The 15,055-nt window shown below is 38.6% G+C and overlaps 1 protein-coding gene across 1 annotated transcript in view; it reads right to left on the reverse strand.

Moving 5' to 3' along the window:
- Positions 1 to 15,055, reverse strand: part of SPTBN5 (spectrin beta, non-erythrocytic 5) — a 94,350-nt gene that overhangs the window by 64,837 nt on the left and 14,458 nt on the right. The window contains exons 11-26 of the mRNA XM_032689746.1: positions 14,678 to 14,884; positions 13,352 to 13,549; positions 12,469 to 12,621; positions 11,806 to 11,936; positions 10,871 to 11,122; positions 10,016 to 10,303; positions 9,121 to 9,367; positions 8,132 to 8,271; positions 7,083 to 7,182; positions 6,254 to 6,424; positions 5,998 to 6,162; positions 5,015 to 5,241; positions 4,280 to 4,466; positions 2,859 to 3,059; positions 1,618 to 1,734; positions 899 to 1,062 (exon numbers count right to left, since the gene is read on the reverse strand). Of these exons, the coding sequence (XP_032545637.1) occupies positions 899 to 1,062; positions 1,618 to 1,734; positions 2,859 to 3,059; positions 4,280 to 4,466; positions 5,015 to 5,241; positions 5,998 to 6,162; positions 6,254 to 6,424; positions 7,083 to 7,182; positions 8,132 to 8,271; positions 9,121 to 9,367; positions 10,016 to 10,303; positions 10,871 to 11,122; positions 11,806 to 11,936; positions 12,469 to 12,621; positions 13,352 to 13,549; positions 14,678 to 14,884 (2,948 nt within the window). The remainder of the gene's footprint in view (positions 1 to 898; positions 1,063 to 1,617; positions 1,735 to 2,858; positions 3,060 to 4,279; positions 4,467 to 5,014; positions 5,242 to 5,997; positions 6,163 to 6,253; positions 6,425 to 7,082; positions 7,183 to 8,131; positions 8,272 to 9,120; positions 9,368 to 10,015; positions 10,304 to 10,870; positions 11,123 to 11,805; positions 11,937 to 12,468; positions 12,622 to 13,351; positions 13,550 to 14,677; positions 14,885 to 15,055) is intronic.

Below are 15,055 nucleotides of genomic sequence, written 5' to 3' on the forward strand. Positions count from 1 at the left end.
CAGAGCACTAATAAAGCACAACAAGACTCAGGTTAACATTAAGCATGAGTGAAAAACCAAAACATTTCTGTGTTCAACACACACATATTTTGGTATTTCTAGATTATTTTTTTTTCTGAACTTTTCATTCACAGGATTTTCTATTGTTGCTCTTACTTTTTCAATTGTAAACAAGAAGAGAAACAAAAGGTAAAATACCAGGTTTAATAATTCTAGTATTCAGATTAATCTATTTGTTATTCTACTTGCAGAGCCTCATTCTTTTTCTGAATGAAATTTTTGTGAAAGAAAAATCTAAACTGTTCAGACATTTGTTCCTTCCTGACAACAAAGTGCTAAAAACCCTCTGTATGAGCTAACTGTCCCATTGTAAACACCTTGCTGTAATAATAACAGAAAGGAAGTGAAATGAAAAGTAAATGATTCATTCAAGAATAAAAACCTTCCTATACTAGCAGAGTCACTGAGCATAAAGATAAGTGTATCTATAATTGTCTCCCTTATGTTATGTAACAAATTAAGTAATTTTCAAGCAACAAATATTTTAAAACCACTTTTTTCTTATTTTCCTGTGGCATATTCCAAGTACCACAAATGCAAGTCAGAATCTGGCATCTCAAGTCACTTTACAGGAGGATGATTAAGCATAAAGAGGAAATTTGTGGGCTTCAAATTCTTAATATGTAGCAAAACTCCTTGAATACATTGTAGAGGTTTTGTTTAGCAAAAATGAAAAGCTTATAGGTGCTTAGAATTATAATATAGAAACAAGCAATTTCCCAAATATAATTGAAAAGGGAGGAGATAACTATTATGATCTAAATTCCAGTAAAGTAATTGGAGATATCAGTGGGCTTTGAATCAAAGCTAAGACCTAAGAGGCAGTTCTAGTTTATACCTTGCTGCTGATAGCTCCTGTAACTCCTGGAGTCTTGAACGAACTTGTTCCTTTGGTTCATCAACCTCAGTATACTGGATGGAGCCCACAAGAAGAAGACTTTGGGCACTTTCGCTCAGTTCTTTCATTAAATCTTGGTAAATGGCAATCTCATGTTCCAGTGCCTGGCAAAGAGAAATAGTGAATTGAGAGCCAGTTGTCCAAGATCCACTGTTTGTGAACAGCCTACAGTTGAGACATTAAAAGATGAGAAATACTTTTGGGAAGGATATGACATTTCCAAGACTTGATCAATTTTAGATCATTTTCTAGCAACGTTTTTTGAAAAAAAAAATGTACATAAATTCATACAAGTTAGGTGAATAAAGACAATTAGAATTTCCTGATGCTTTATTAGGTAGAGAAAAATATCCCTGGAATAATGCTCTATCTGTATCTTTGATTTTAGGAAAAAAATATAAGGCTTCTGCATGCATTTGTTGAAAAAGGAAAATAAGATGAAAATATTCACTATTATCCTTTTTACCAAAAGTACATTTTCCAATCATATTAGTATACTGAATTGATCTCTTCTATCAGTCCATTCACACATGGACATATATCAACACAAAATATCCTGTAGATGGCTTAGCACTCAATTACCAACAAGACAAAAAATTTTATAGCCTCAGACAGACCAAAAGATCATGCTAGCTTATAGAATTTAAGGAGAGAAATACCTTATGTTTCTTGATGAGTTTCAGTGTTCCATCTTCATCTTTACCATAGTCCTTGCTTGTCACAAGTGGATATTTTTCTGCAATCCAAGCCTCCAGGTCTGAAATATTCACTAAAAACTATCAGTTAAAGAGAGAACAAATGAGTTTTTACTTCAACTTTAAAAACACTCATATCATCTTTTTACCTAATAAATTCTAAACGGAGGGTGCACTGTAAGCTTTACTGTGATGTTTTATTAAATATTTAATTCACTGTTCTGTGAAATCATAAAAAGATGAAGGAGGTCACAGATGGAAGATTTCAGCGCAGGATAACTAAGGTCTTCTCCAGGCATTACAGCTCTGGCAGTAAGTTTCGAGTTGTCTCACTTTTCTTTCTTCACATCACTTTCCTTTCTTGACTCTTTCTTTATCTTATTCACTAGGGATAGGGGTTAACTGTATCATATCAGTGTGACATTTCTCCTTCCCCTACCTGAGAAGTTCAAATCACTATAAGAATCGGGCTTCATAAAGTTTACAGTATGGATAAGTGTTTTTATAGATAGAGGACATAAGAGCCAGATGATCATATACCCCAGGGAACACACCATAGCTGGTCTGGCGAACTCTGTGCAAACATTGTTTATGTCTACCAAACAGCATGTGCTACCTGAATAACTGAACTCCTACATGATCCACTGATGACAGAAAATTTGGATTATTGATATAAATATTTGCATGCAATTTTTAACTTTAAAAAAAAAAAAAAAAAAGGATAAAGGCTAAGGGTAAAATTCCAGAAGCCTATAGAAAATAATAGAATCAAAATCCCTAACTTTCTCTGAATTTTTACTGGGAACAGGTAAAGATTGGATAGCACAACAAATCCCCTCTTTTCTGATTTTCTTATCATAATTCTCCAGTATGAAGGGCCAGTTCAGGATTCGTTACATTAATTAAGTCAAAGCCTGAGGCTGTACAAAGATACTGAGAAGGGAGCTACTACTAGGAGAAATGTGTGTTCTGTACAGAACCATAAGGGGTGGGTACAGAACTCAAAGGAAACCTCTAGAGCAGCAGGTCTAGGCTGGGGGCTGCATTCAGCTGTGCAATCCAGCCCTCCGCTCCCATGAGTCTGGCCTCAAGCAACTGAAGAGAATACGAGTCCCAGCAGAGCTGAGTTTTTGTTCACTTTAATACTTTGGTCTTCTTATTTGTATGAAGAAGCTACTGTGTAAGCTCTTTGCTGTAATTTGTACCTCCTGGAAGCCAACTGAGTGCTGCAGCTGCTTCATCCTTTCCTCACAGGACTTCTCCAAGCCCTGCCAGGCAGTTGCAAGCTCCTGGCATTTCTCACTTATTTTCTGAGGTGATGGGTGCTGGCCTGCAACCATTGTCTTTCCTTTATCCAGGACCCGTTGGACTTGCTGTTTATGGGCAGTCACTTCTGCCTGCAGTTCCTGGGAATGAGACAAAAAGTAGAAATAAAGGAAGGGAATGTGAGGATAAATAAATTCTGTTACTCCTAGTCCTAAGGAAAACTGGCAGCTGGTGACAGTGGGTAGAGTACAGCAAGTGGACACGGGCTGTCTATTTCTACAACACCTGCAGTCTCAGACACTACTCCCAGCCCCACTTGCATAATGCTCTGCTCTTGGTACTGCCACTGAGAGAGAAAAGAAGAGTATGTAAGGAAGCAGCAGACGTCCCTTAACTTCCCTACACATGAGTCCTCAGCCTTATGCTTTGATCTGGTCCTACCCCTTCTCTCCTTATTTTTACCACGCTCTTGCCCCTTCCCCTGTCCAGCAGTCAGGAAGGTTTGGGAGGTAGAACAGAACAAGAGATGAGACACAAAGCTGGGTGAGTCAGCAAAGAGTGTTGAGCTGCTGGTCAGAAAATAGAATATCCCAGAAGATGAATAGGGCTGGAGGATGATGAGAAGAGAGACACTGTCAATAGTACCATGAAAATTATTAGACTCCTGCTCCATAAGGCATCCCCATTGGTTTTATAATCTTTCTCATGGAATTTGCAATCAAGGTGCTGCAGAATCCAGCATTGCCTGTGGTGCAGGACAGCCAAGATGTCCCTCTGGCTGTGAGGAATTGCTACATAGAACCCAACTCCCCAGAAATCAGTGTTAACTTACCTTGATAGACATATTGACTGTAGCTTGTTCAAACCATTTTACAAGCATAGAATTAAAATAAATGTTAAATGGCTGTTACATGCTCTTGTAGAAAATCTAGCATGTACGAACTTCAAGATTTCATGTATAAGGAAGCAGTAAGCATAAAACTACAGTAGGACAAGCATGTAACAGTCAAAAAACAAAAAATCAACCCAGATTGAGCCACAAAGGAAAAAACCTCTTATTTTCTATTTAGTGTAAAGTACAGTGGCTTTTTATCTACTTTTAATGGGAAGAGCTACACAATTCCTCAGAATAATAATACTCCAAAATAGGACAAATTTTGCAGTTCTCACAGGAATTTTGTATTTGCTCAGAAAATCATCACCACACTGCTGATTTGTCTCAATCCACTGAACCATTTTAGTTGGACTAGAGCTGTTAGCAGTGAATGCACTCATACAAAGTGTTAACTGTGCAGGTTTGCAGGCCGAGATGAAGTGCAATGTGTCACCATGCTATAATACACTTGATTAAAGGAGTTACCTTGTGTTTTTGCAACAGATTTTGAGTCACATCCAAGGACTTTCCACAGTTGGTGGAATGGGCAATAGCCAAGTGCTCATTAATCCAGTTCAATTCCATGTCATGATAATGGTAGAACTCATAAAGATCCACTGCAGCTTCCAGCAACTTACGCCTCTCATAAAGAGGTGCTTCCAAAGACTCAAACCTAGGGGTTATCCATTAAATATATGTTAAAACAAAGTTTTATCCTAATTCTGCTACAGGAATTAGGCTATGATACCATTGTGAAGATTTCAAATGCTAGACACTTCTTTGCAAATAAATATCAATGGTTAATGCTGACTGCATATACAAGAGTCCCTTCTACAGAAGGCTACTTATGACAAGTAGAACTATATGATAACACTAAACGTAAGCAGAGAAAAAGCGATTTATGCTTTTGAAGTCCTAGGCTTGTTCTGTGATGTTTTAAGAAACTAGTCACTATTAAAGCAATGGATGACCTATGGGTAAGCAAGGGACTAGAGGAGGAGTGCAGCAGGCAAGGAGCAATGTCCAACCACAGAGGTTGAGATGGGTCAACAGGTAGCTGTACAGTTGCAGATCAAAGCATAATTGTGTTACAACTGGGAGAAGAAATCATTCCTGAGCATGGGTTAAACTTAATCAACTAAAAGACATTTTCTACAAGGTAGAATAAAAAATGCTATTTGTCATAAGTGGAGTGGAGACAAAAAGAGAGTGACATCTCACCTTTTCAGATATTTCTGTGTTTCATCCAGAATCCTCTGGGAGTCAAAGTGATTGGTGGCCATTTTCCTTGCATGAGATACAATAGCATTCATTTTCTCTGCCAGCTCATGTGTCTCATTTTCCAGCTGTCTGTGCTGCTTGAGTAGATTACGGCTGGAGCGCAAATCATGGCCTGTCTCAGGTTCCTGAAGAACTTTCTCAATTTTCTCTATCTTCTTTTTGGCATCCTGTCAGGGAAAGATTACAGCACACTCATCCTGTCCTTTCAACACCATTTTCTTTCACTAATCCCTTCCTATGACAACTTCTTGGACACAATTTTTAAATCCAATTGTCTTTTCTTGATAACACAATGACTGAGTGTCTCTAAGAGGTCTCTCCCAGGAATATTTTGTTTTGCAAACTATTTTGGAGTACTCTTCTCTCTGAGCCACTAAAACACACAATTAAAAACAGCCTCTTTGAACTATCTTCAGTGACATAATACAAAACAATCAATCTTCAAAGATTTCAGATTGTAGCTACAACACAACGACAGTTCCATGTCATAATGGTATTGAAACACCTTCATAACACATTGGTCCTCTTGCATAATTTTCATGGATGACAGTGTGCTTAATACAGTGCCTTGCCTCCAGCCCTCAAACTGACTCCAAGCAAGCATGTTTGCACAGCAATGACCTGACCCTTACAGAGTTTTGATTGCTTTCCCAGTACAGGATGCCCACACAGATGCAATGCTGAGCCTGAGCTCAACAGCTTTGTATCTTGGTGCTGTGCTGGCTCTGTTATCCTGCTCACAACTTTGGAGTGAACTTGGTTAGTGTTACACTGAACTTTCTCTCTGGAGATTGTAGACAGAATGGACACTTTAAAATACACTTTTGTCTGGATGGTATTCTCCTCATTTTTTTGGCATCCATACAACAGAGGAACCAGGCTCCTAGGCCATTCCTTCCCACTGTTCCCTGTAACTTCCTGACCTGGAGTAGTTCCATGAGCTGTTCTTGCTGTCCAGCTTGTCTCAGTTTGTCACCTCGCTCTATCATCTTGCCATACAATTCCTTCCAGTTCTTTTGAAGCTCTGACATCTTCTCCTGGATAGAAACTGCAGCATAATGGTTGTCTTGAATCAACTGATTTCCTTTCTGGAGAAACACAGCACATCATTTTATTAGCAGATCAGCATCTATGAAGTTTGGGACAAGATGAAAAACTTAGCTTCAAAATTGCCTTCACCTTTATCAGTGTCGTAAAGTGCTTCTCATTAGCCAACATTTCCTTCTCAGCAGCCTCATGCCACTTTAGTTTGCGTAGAACATTTGTTGGATCACGATAGGATTCATCTGATGCAATCTTGTACTTCTCTTCCATCCATATTAAAAGCTCAGCAGCATCACGATTAAACTCCTTACAGAAACAAACGGAATTAAATGGATTTAACTTCTGATTCTGTGTGGGTTTGCAGTGAAGAAATGTGATGTATTTTCATATAAAAGTTTTTCTACATAATGAACACTTTTAAATGAAGTATGATCTTAAAACCATTAATGAGGTTTTAAGCCTTCATAGTAAAATCTCTTAGTCCCTTTTTACCACATTTACTAATCTGTTGCCTTTAATTGTCAGTGAATCAATTCTATCAATTCTCATTGACCGAATATTTTAACCATAAGAGGTCCAATCCTCCAGTATAACTTTGTATCTCAGCACTGAAAACTGAATTTGGTGCCAAAACTTACAGTAACTACGCTAAAATATTAAGGTCCAGAACAATAATAAGTAATGAGCAGAATAAACTTATCCAGTAGACAAAACATTCTATTTGTGTTTTTAATTAAAAAATCTCCATTTTTGTTTTGAAATTTTGCTATGGTTATAGCTTTGTAAGATTTATCACCAGTGCATCAACTGCTCCCTGGTGAGTGAGACTCTGTCTCACAGCCAAAGAGAAGGTGAGATGCAGTAGGAATGCTCGGTAGTTTGAAATTTTGTCTCATTATAGGACAAAAGGGAAAACTGAAAATTTACACATCTCTGACCAAATCTGCAGTACTACTCTTTTTACCTGTAGCTGCAGGGAATCCAACAATCTCTGTTTTCTCTTTGCATTGCTTTGTATCAGCTGCTCCCACCTTCGCCGGAGAGTGACCATTCTTTCTTCAATGCTACCAAGAACAACAGGAAGTTCAATGCAGTATTAGTCTTATTGGTTCCCTTTGGTTCTGCTGTAGTCATGAGTCTGCTATAAATGTAATCTAGTTCCAACAACTCTGCTAACAGGAGGAAGGGATATACAGCCCTGTCGTACCACTGTGATGGGCTCATCTGGAAAGCAGCTATTGCTTGCCAGTTGCTCTGGATTTTCCTTTTGTATGGCTGTGTTACGTTAGTGAATTGTAGTCATGCACTAAACCACCAAAACCTTCCTCTGTCCTGAATATTCCACCTTAACTAATAAATTTGTGATGTAATGTACGTGCAATGAAGCTGTGGAATGACCTTCTAGTGCTGGCAAGAAATCGGATCTTAAGGGCATTTTTTATAAATTTGTGGAGGGAGTTTTCAAGACATTATCACTTGTGATCACAAGAATATAGTCTTCTGATCCAAGAGGTGCATTCTAACCCTCTATTTCTAATTCTTGTTTGCAAAGGGGTCCCCTTAGTAGATCCTAGTGGCTCTAGTACAGAAAAAGGAATTACAGATAACAGTTCAGATTCCGTAAAGACACAAAGGATCTGCTCCCAATGAATTATGTCCTTGTGAAGTCTTCTGTAACTTTTTAAAAGCAAACAATAGTTCTAATACATTATACATATAAATGAAAGAATTCATTTTTCGTAGGCATTTAATCAGTTTACATTAAACAAGTTTTGTCACTGTAAGTCATTTATGATACAAGGCAAATTATTCTAGTGTTCTGCCAAATGCCACTTCTAACCTAAAGCATTTTATTTATCCAGGAGATCTATTTAAAAAAAAAAATTCCTTTTCTCCTGCTCGTCCAGCAGATCGTGGCTTGGGGGTCAACTAATTTCTCCTCAGAGAAAGTTTTTCCTCTCCACCTAATCACACTGGATCATTTATTAAAGCTAAATAAATGTTTGGACTCACACATGAGATGCAAAGTGCCTGCTCTCTAGGAGATTCACCCCATTTTCATTAAGTGCTTCAACTCGTCTCTTCAGTGCCACCAGCACTTGTTCAAATTCCTGATGTTGCTTCAGCAGACTTCGAACAGCATCTACATGGTCCTGCATTTAAGAAAAAAAATTTGATCAAGACTTTTCTTGATTGTATTGTTGTTTCTCTAGCAGTGAAAAAAAAAATTTGACCTTATTTTCCTCCTTCTCTCTCAGGCAGCGAATACAGTGCACATTTTGCATGTGCCTAAGGATGTCCAGGACTATAAACAAGCAGCGGGTGTTCAGGTTTGTATCATATCTGATTCCTCTGTTCTATGTTTCCGTTATTGTTTCGTTGTCACCTTTTAAGAAAGTCTGCATTCTAAATTTATGTCAGCATTCTGGCACATCTAGAGATGTGCAATACAACAGGCTGTAACTAAGTAAAACTTTATTCCACTCAGTTGATCCAAAAGTATCAATGTTTTAGGTTCAGCTGAAAACATAAGAGATGGTGAGACACCACAAACTCCTTCTTCACTGATCTTGTGAATATTGCCTGCATTTGTGTTTTTTTGCTTCATTTGCTTTAAAGTTCTTAAATCAGTGAAAAGAAAAAGTTTTTTTAAAAAAAAGTCATGTTTTTACTTGACAAAAAAAATTATGTTCAAGCTGAAATATTTTTTTAATGGTTAGCCACCAAACAGATGAGTCAATTTTATATAAACCATATGACATGTACAAACACAGCAACAAATCACAACTCTAGTTGGTTTTAAATTTTTTTTTGAGAGACAATGAGCTTTTTTTCTCATGAAGATGAGCAAGAATATAAGAACGTTAATGAGAACCTGAAAGTTTAATTCCCAACTATGAAAAAGTCATGACTATAAGAACAAGGAAACCAGTTTAATTAAGAAAATTGTTGCTACTACCTGCATGGGGAGATGAGAAAACAAGATCAGCTGCTGTACATACCCCAAGGTCATCTCCCCGGAGAAAGGTCTCATGGCCAGAGAGGGCTGCATTGATACGGTCTCCTTCCCTACAGAACTTCTGCAATTCTAGGCCATCCTGCAGCTTTTTCAATCGTCGTTCCCACATTTTCAGCAGTTCTTTGTTCTCCTTGGCAAGCCTCTCCATGGACTGGTGGACGTCCATGGTCCTGCTGTTACTGGGCTGTTGGTGGATTACTTTGTGCCCTAGCTCTTCCAGCTCCACAAATCTTTCCAGAGTCAAAAAGAAAAATGAGACCTCATTGCATGAGGGAATATGAATTCTCTTTCATCACACCTCTTTGCTCTTTTGGCAGTGCCTACACATCAAGCTTCCCCCTTCCCTTTTACTCTTCTCCTGCCGGCCATGGTTGTGCACTACAAAATGCAGCTGGTTTTTTGCTCAGGGATATATGCTGCAGGTAGTAGGTGAGATTTCCCCATTTGGACAGAAAGCCCATATAAGCAGCAGGCTTTCACATCAAAAGGGAGAGGAGGGCAAACAATATCTGGAAATTCATAACAAGCAGAAGAAAAACTAAAAATTATGGCAAATGGAACATAAGGTCTGAGAAGGAGTGGGGGAACTGGAATAAAGTGCAGATGGCACTATCTGAGTGTGTCAAGAGAGCTTATGGTATACTATTACTGCCAACATACAGATCCTCCCTCCCCCTTCATCAGTCATCAGGATAAGTATGCAAAAGCTGACAGCATTTTGTGTTTCACAGTCTCCTTTTGACAGTAAGTTTCAAGTGCATTTGAATAAACTTTTGGCATCACTTTCATGCACAATTTATGTACAAGATAGACATGTTTCATTTTCACAGTACTGTTGTCATATCACCCTACTGCCCACCCTCACAGAATCTCTCTACCTTTCTTTCTGAGAGCTAATTTCTTTCAGCAGGTCTTGATGTTCCTTCAGCAATTGCTCTGCAGAAGCCACATCCACACCCATTTCTTCACTGCTCAGTTTCTCCTGAATGCCTTCTGCCCACAGTAGAAGCCTACGGCTGTCTTGCAGAAAGGACTGTTGATTTTGTGCCCACTGCAGAATGTCTTGTTTCTTTTGGGTCTCCAGCTTGAGCTTTGCCAGAAGCCTCTCCATGTTCTCTACCTGCTCAGTGATGGCCCTGCTCTCTGCAGGGTTGGTGTCCTTAATACTGAAATAAAATACATTCAATTGGATGAACAGGCATTTTTGTAGAGTTTGAATCAAAACTCTTTAAAAGGAACAGATTTGGATATTTACACTTGCAGTAAAAAGAAGGTCAGCTAGGGCAACAAATTCTCATTGTGAATGTATAGAAAACTCAAAGCAGTAAAAAATTTTAAAGTAGTGTTTGAAGTTCAAACTCCCATGCACAATTCTCTGCTATCTTCTTACGTTCACCCTTGCTTCCCCCGATTACCCTCTTTCAGGGTCTAAATGATACTTCCACATTTTGAACTAGGTAAATCCCATTAGTAGAAGTAACTACTCTACTTGCTAGAACTACAGATAATCCTGTGATATTTATCCACCTACACCTGTGAAGTCTGGAAGCAATCACTTCACCAATTACCCAGCCATACTCAAGAGAGATCATCTCCATCCAGAATGCAAGTTTGTTCTTTGGACTGCTAGAAAGAAAAACTTCAAAAGCTGCTCATCCTCTTTATAGCCATAATTTACAACTTGATCTTAGAGAACTATCAAAGAGTGTGGAAACAAAGAGAAGGTTCCTTACGACTTTGCAACACTCCTCAAGTATTCAATTTTCCTCTCTATCACCAGGACCTCTCTCTCAACTGTATGCAGTTTGCGCTTGTCTGACTCCAGTCCAGCAGGCAAGTTCCCTGGTTCCAGATCCCTGAGTTGGACCATCTTGTCTTGCAGTAGTACTCCTACGCTCTGACAGTCCTGAAGAAATGTCTTCACATCAGCCACTCCAATCAGTTCGGAGCCCTTTTCCTCTTTCAGAGTTTCCATGCGACTCCAACTTGAAGAAAGACAACAATTGTTATACATGATCTATATTCTTTTTTTGTTCAGAAAAAGTCTTTTATAAAGATTTCATCAGGACTTAAGTGGGCTGAGGGGGTGAACACTAGCACTTCCTCACAACATCGAAGTTCATATCAGTGCCGTGTCAAGCAAGGGGACCCTGCTCAGTTCTGACCAGGTTCAGAACACACTGAATATGATGCAAATCAACTACCATGGTCAAAATAAGGACCTGGCTGTGCCTCACGGTTCCCACTGAGTGACATGGTACCAGAAGTGTGTTCACAACAGGTACTAACTATACTTCATGAAGTTAAACATTTGATGTTCCTTTCAAGGTTTGTGAAGGGTGTCCTCACCTGATGCTTAAGTAACCAAATCAACTGCTGTAGCACAGTACAGACAGAACTACTCTGAATACATCACTGTCACCTGTGGGTGAATTCACATTGTGCTCTAACATGCACACACAAATTGCTGCAGTTTAAATATCTTGATGTCAGGGGCCTAGAAGCACCCCTTAGTCCTGGAGGCCTGACACTGGGCTCAGGGCCAGCCTACAGCCAGGATGAGGGCTGCCCCCTTCCCACTGATGAAACTGTTGTCTAGACTGGGAATGAATGGTCAGGTCTCCAGTTGGCCCCATGAGACAATCCTGTTTATCAGTAGCACTTTTACCTGGTGTTCATCTCTTCCAGCCAAACCTGGATCTCAGAATATTTGCTGGGACTGATCTTCCCATATTTAACTGCTAATTTTTCAATGTCTCCCAGCTGGCCTTTGCCTGCAGCCAGTTCTGTTAAAAAGCTCTAAAGTAGAAAAGATATAAGAATTAAGAACTTGAGGTTTTTCCATTTCTATGGACACAATTCTCAATAATCTGTCATATCCACTCATCTCCCACTTTCACAGTTGGCTTCTCCATTTACCAGCCTGCTGACAACATGCATATCTGGGCACGTAGCTCTCCTACAGCCCTCCTGGCATCCCCCAGTGTGCACAGTACACCTGTGCACATATGTCCCACTCCACTGGGGTGCAAGTGCACTGATGGATTTTTTCATCATTTGGCATTTTTTTCAAGTGGTGTAAGGTAAACCACAAAAAGAATCCTTTTGTACCATGATATTTGTACAGGATACAATGCTCACAAGAAGATAAAGGAACAGAATCACATCAGCTTCTGTAATCTGGCATAGTCTGTATGAAAGAAATATCTGATCTATGCATGACTCTCTAAATTGAATGAAAAGACTCTCAAAACATCATTTCTCAACTATCTTTTCTCCCAAGGTCAATCTGATTTAAAAGGTGTCATCTGTGATCAGGGAAAAGGGATACCTGATATTTCTGCTGCATGACCTCCACATTGTCTGCTTGAGGTTGAAGAGTCCGGAAAATGTTCTCTTTATCTTTCATCCACGACTGAAATTCTTCGCAAGAGCTACAGAAGCGGTAATAGCCAATCATCTCCTCCAGAGCCTTTTTTCTGTTCTGTAAAACAGACGAAGACTTAAGTATTTTTGTAACGACTCCCTGCCATTTGAAGAAAGAAAAAGAAAAAAAATCCTTGCATTTAAGCTACAATACACAGGTGGTACTCAGTAATTTTCCCAGACACTGCTGGAAGAGAACAGAAAGGTGATACTTCAAGATCACAATACTTCTTCCCAGAGCAACAGTAGTTTAAAAGCATAAGAGAAGCAGTTGGTGAGTACTCAGCCCCTGACAGGCAGGAAGGCCACTGTGCTACTTGCTGCTGCTGACTGAAGACTTAACTCAGTAGTCTCAGGAACAGGTATGTCACATGGTCACAACATGTTTTTGTTGGTCTTTATGGCATGATTACACTAGGTGGGAATGAAAAATAGCATATTGAGAATGCAGGTTACAGTTGTTTATTTTTTCTGGTACCAGGCCAGACAGCCTGAATATTTAGGAGCTACAGCAAGCAACATTCATGGGGGGAAAAAAAAAAAAGATTACACAAAAGAGTCTGCTTTTCGTAAAATAAAAATACTAGAATGTAAATGGGAAGTTTGCCAACATAAAATGGGTTTGGTACAAAACTTTAGTGCTAATCTTGAGCCTTGAAGGCCTGCAGGGACTAACAGGATTGAGACAGATTATTAAACTGAAAGCAGAAGACAGCACAGCACTTAATCTTTATTTGCATTACCTTGGATTTGACTTTTTTTGTGAAATGCAAAGCAGAAGGGCATACCTCAGCCATGCTCTGTAGATTTTTGTAAAGTGAATCTATTTCATCTTGGGTTTTCCAGATGTTCTCTGAAAGAAAATGAACATCTGGACTTAAGGTTCCAGTGGATGTTTCAGATGTTTCAGATGTTTCCCAGGTTCGACTGAATGGTAGCTTAGTTGTCTTTTGATTTAAGTCACTTGGGGCTTCCCTCTTCATCACCTGTTAAGAAAAATTTAACTAAATCAATGAATGAATATTTCTGATTTGGATAAAAATTTCACACAGAAGGGAAATTTGGACTTGCTAGTTCAAATCACAGCATTTTGACCCTTTAAACCAAACATTTCAAGTATTTCTTTGAATTTGTTTCCATTGTTTTATTCTGAAAGAATGAACCAAACAACTGAAAAAAATTTTGGTTTTGTTTAAAGAAGTTTAAATCATTTAAAAATATATTGATTGAGTACAAATTCTCATTTTGGATCCAGATAAAAGTTGTTTTGTTGTAGGGGGTTTTTTTATATTTTTTATAAGTTTCCAAAGCAAGGTAATTGACTATGCTCACAGTCCTATTTGTGGTGATATTTTAGTACCTGAATATTTCCAGTTTCAAAGCCTGTGAGTGCCCATATACTTTTATTTGTATATGGATACCATCTTGTCACATGCTTTTTCATGTTTAATAACAAAGCAATAAAATTTTTATTCTAATAAAAATTAATGCTGGATTGATGGAGTAAAGGGAAAAACCAAAGCAGTGCTCATAGCTCTCAAATTTGTTTCACTAAACATTGAGTAAACATATAAGTCTAAGAGAAGCAAGCTATGAAATGTGTCATTCATCTCTTCTGAATTCTGTTATTAAGTGAACTGATTTCAATTCAGAAGTTTCCTTTCTAGTCAGTGAAAAAGAGGGGCATCTGCAAAGGTTGACTTCATCCCATATGCCTTAACATCTGTCCTGGATTGTATGAGTTGCTTCTGGAGTTGTGGGATGGTTCATCACTGCATCAGGGTACAAAAAGAATTTGTAAAGATGCTTTGATTAAGTGTCTGCTCCTTAAAGATGACTGAAATTAATAATTACGAGAATAAAGACTGAGAAAGTATTTCTGAGAATGGGTAGAGGGAACTAATATGACAGTATTTCTAGCACTTCAGAGAACACTAACTAGGTGTGCTACGAGCAGCCAACGAACTTCTTTGTTACTTAAAAACTTGCCTCAATTCAATTAAAAACCTAATTTGGAATATTTTATGTTGTCAAAATCAAAATATCTTACATAATTAAAAAACATTTCATTTACATTTTTCAACAAAATGTGACACAATCCCTCATCTACTTACGGCAGCTGGAGCTTGCTGTGCTGCAATGTCAGCCTGCTGTTTCAGGCGTGTCATCTCAGAGGAATAGGCTGCAATCTCCTTCTCCAGGCGCAAGTGACGATGCAACAGTGCTTCTGCACTCGATTCATCTTTTCCATAGTCCTTGCTGGCTAGAAGGGGCTGCCTTTCTTGCAACCATGAATTTGCTTCATCGATGTCAGCAAAGTACTAAAGAAACACAGGGAAGAAAACATTTGGATTCATCCTGAAAGTATCGTATCCAGCTACTTCTTCTTTATAAAACTATGAATAAGGAGAAATTCCATTAAGTTTGTAGCTATAAGGTTACTACCTCGTGTCACAAAAGCTATGAGTAAGGTAGCTCTAAATCCATGATGT

The sequence above is a fragment of the Chiroxiphia lanceolata genome, chromosome 6 (genome assembly GCF_009829145.1).
Source record: "Chiroxiphia lanceolata isolate bChiLan1 chromosome 6, bChiLan1.pri, whole genome shotgun sequence".
Taxonomy (NCBI): Eukaryota; Metazoa; Chordata; class Aves; order Passeriformes; family Pipridae; genus Chiroxiphia; species Chiroxiphia lanceolata.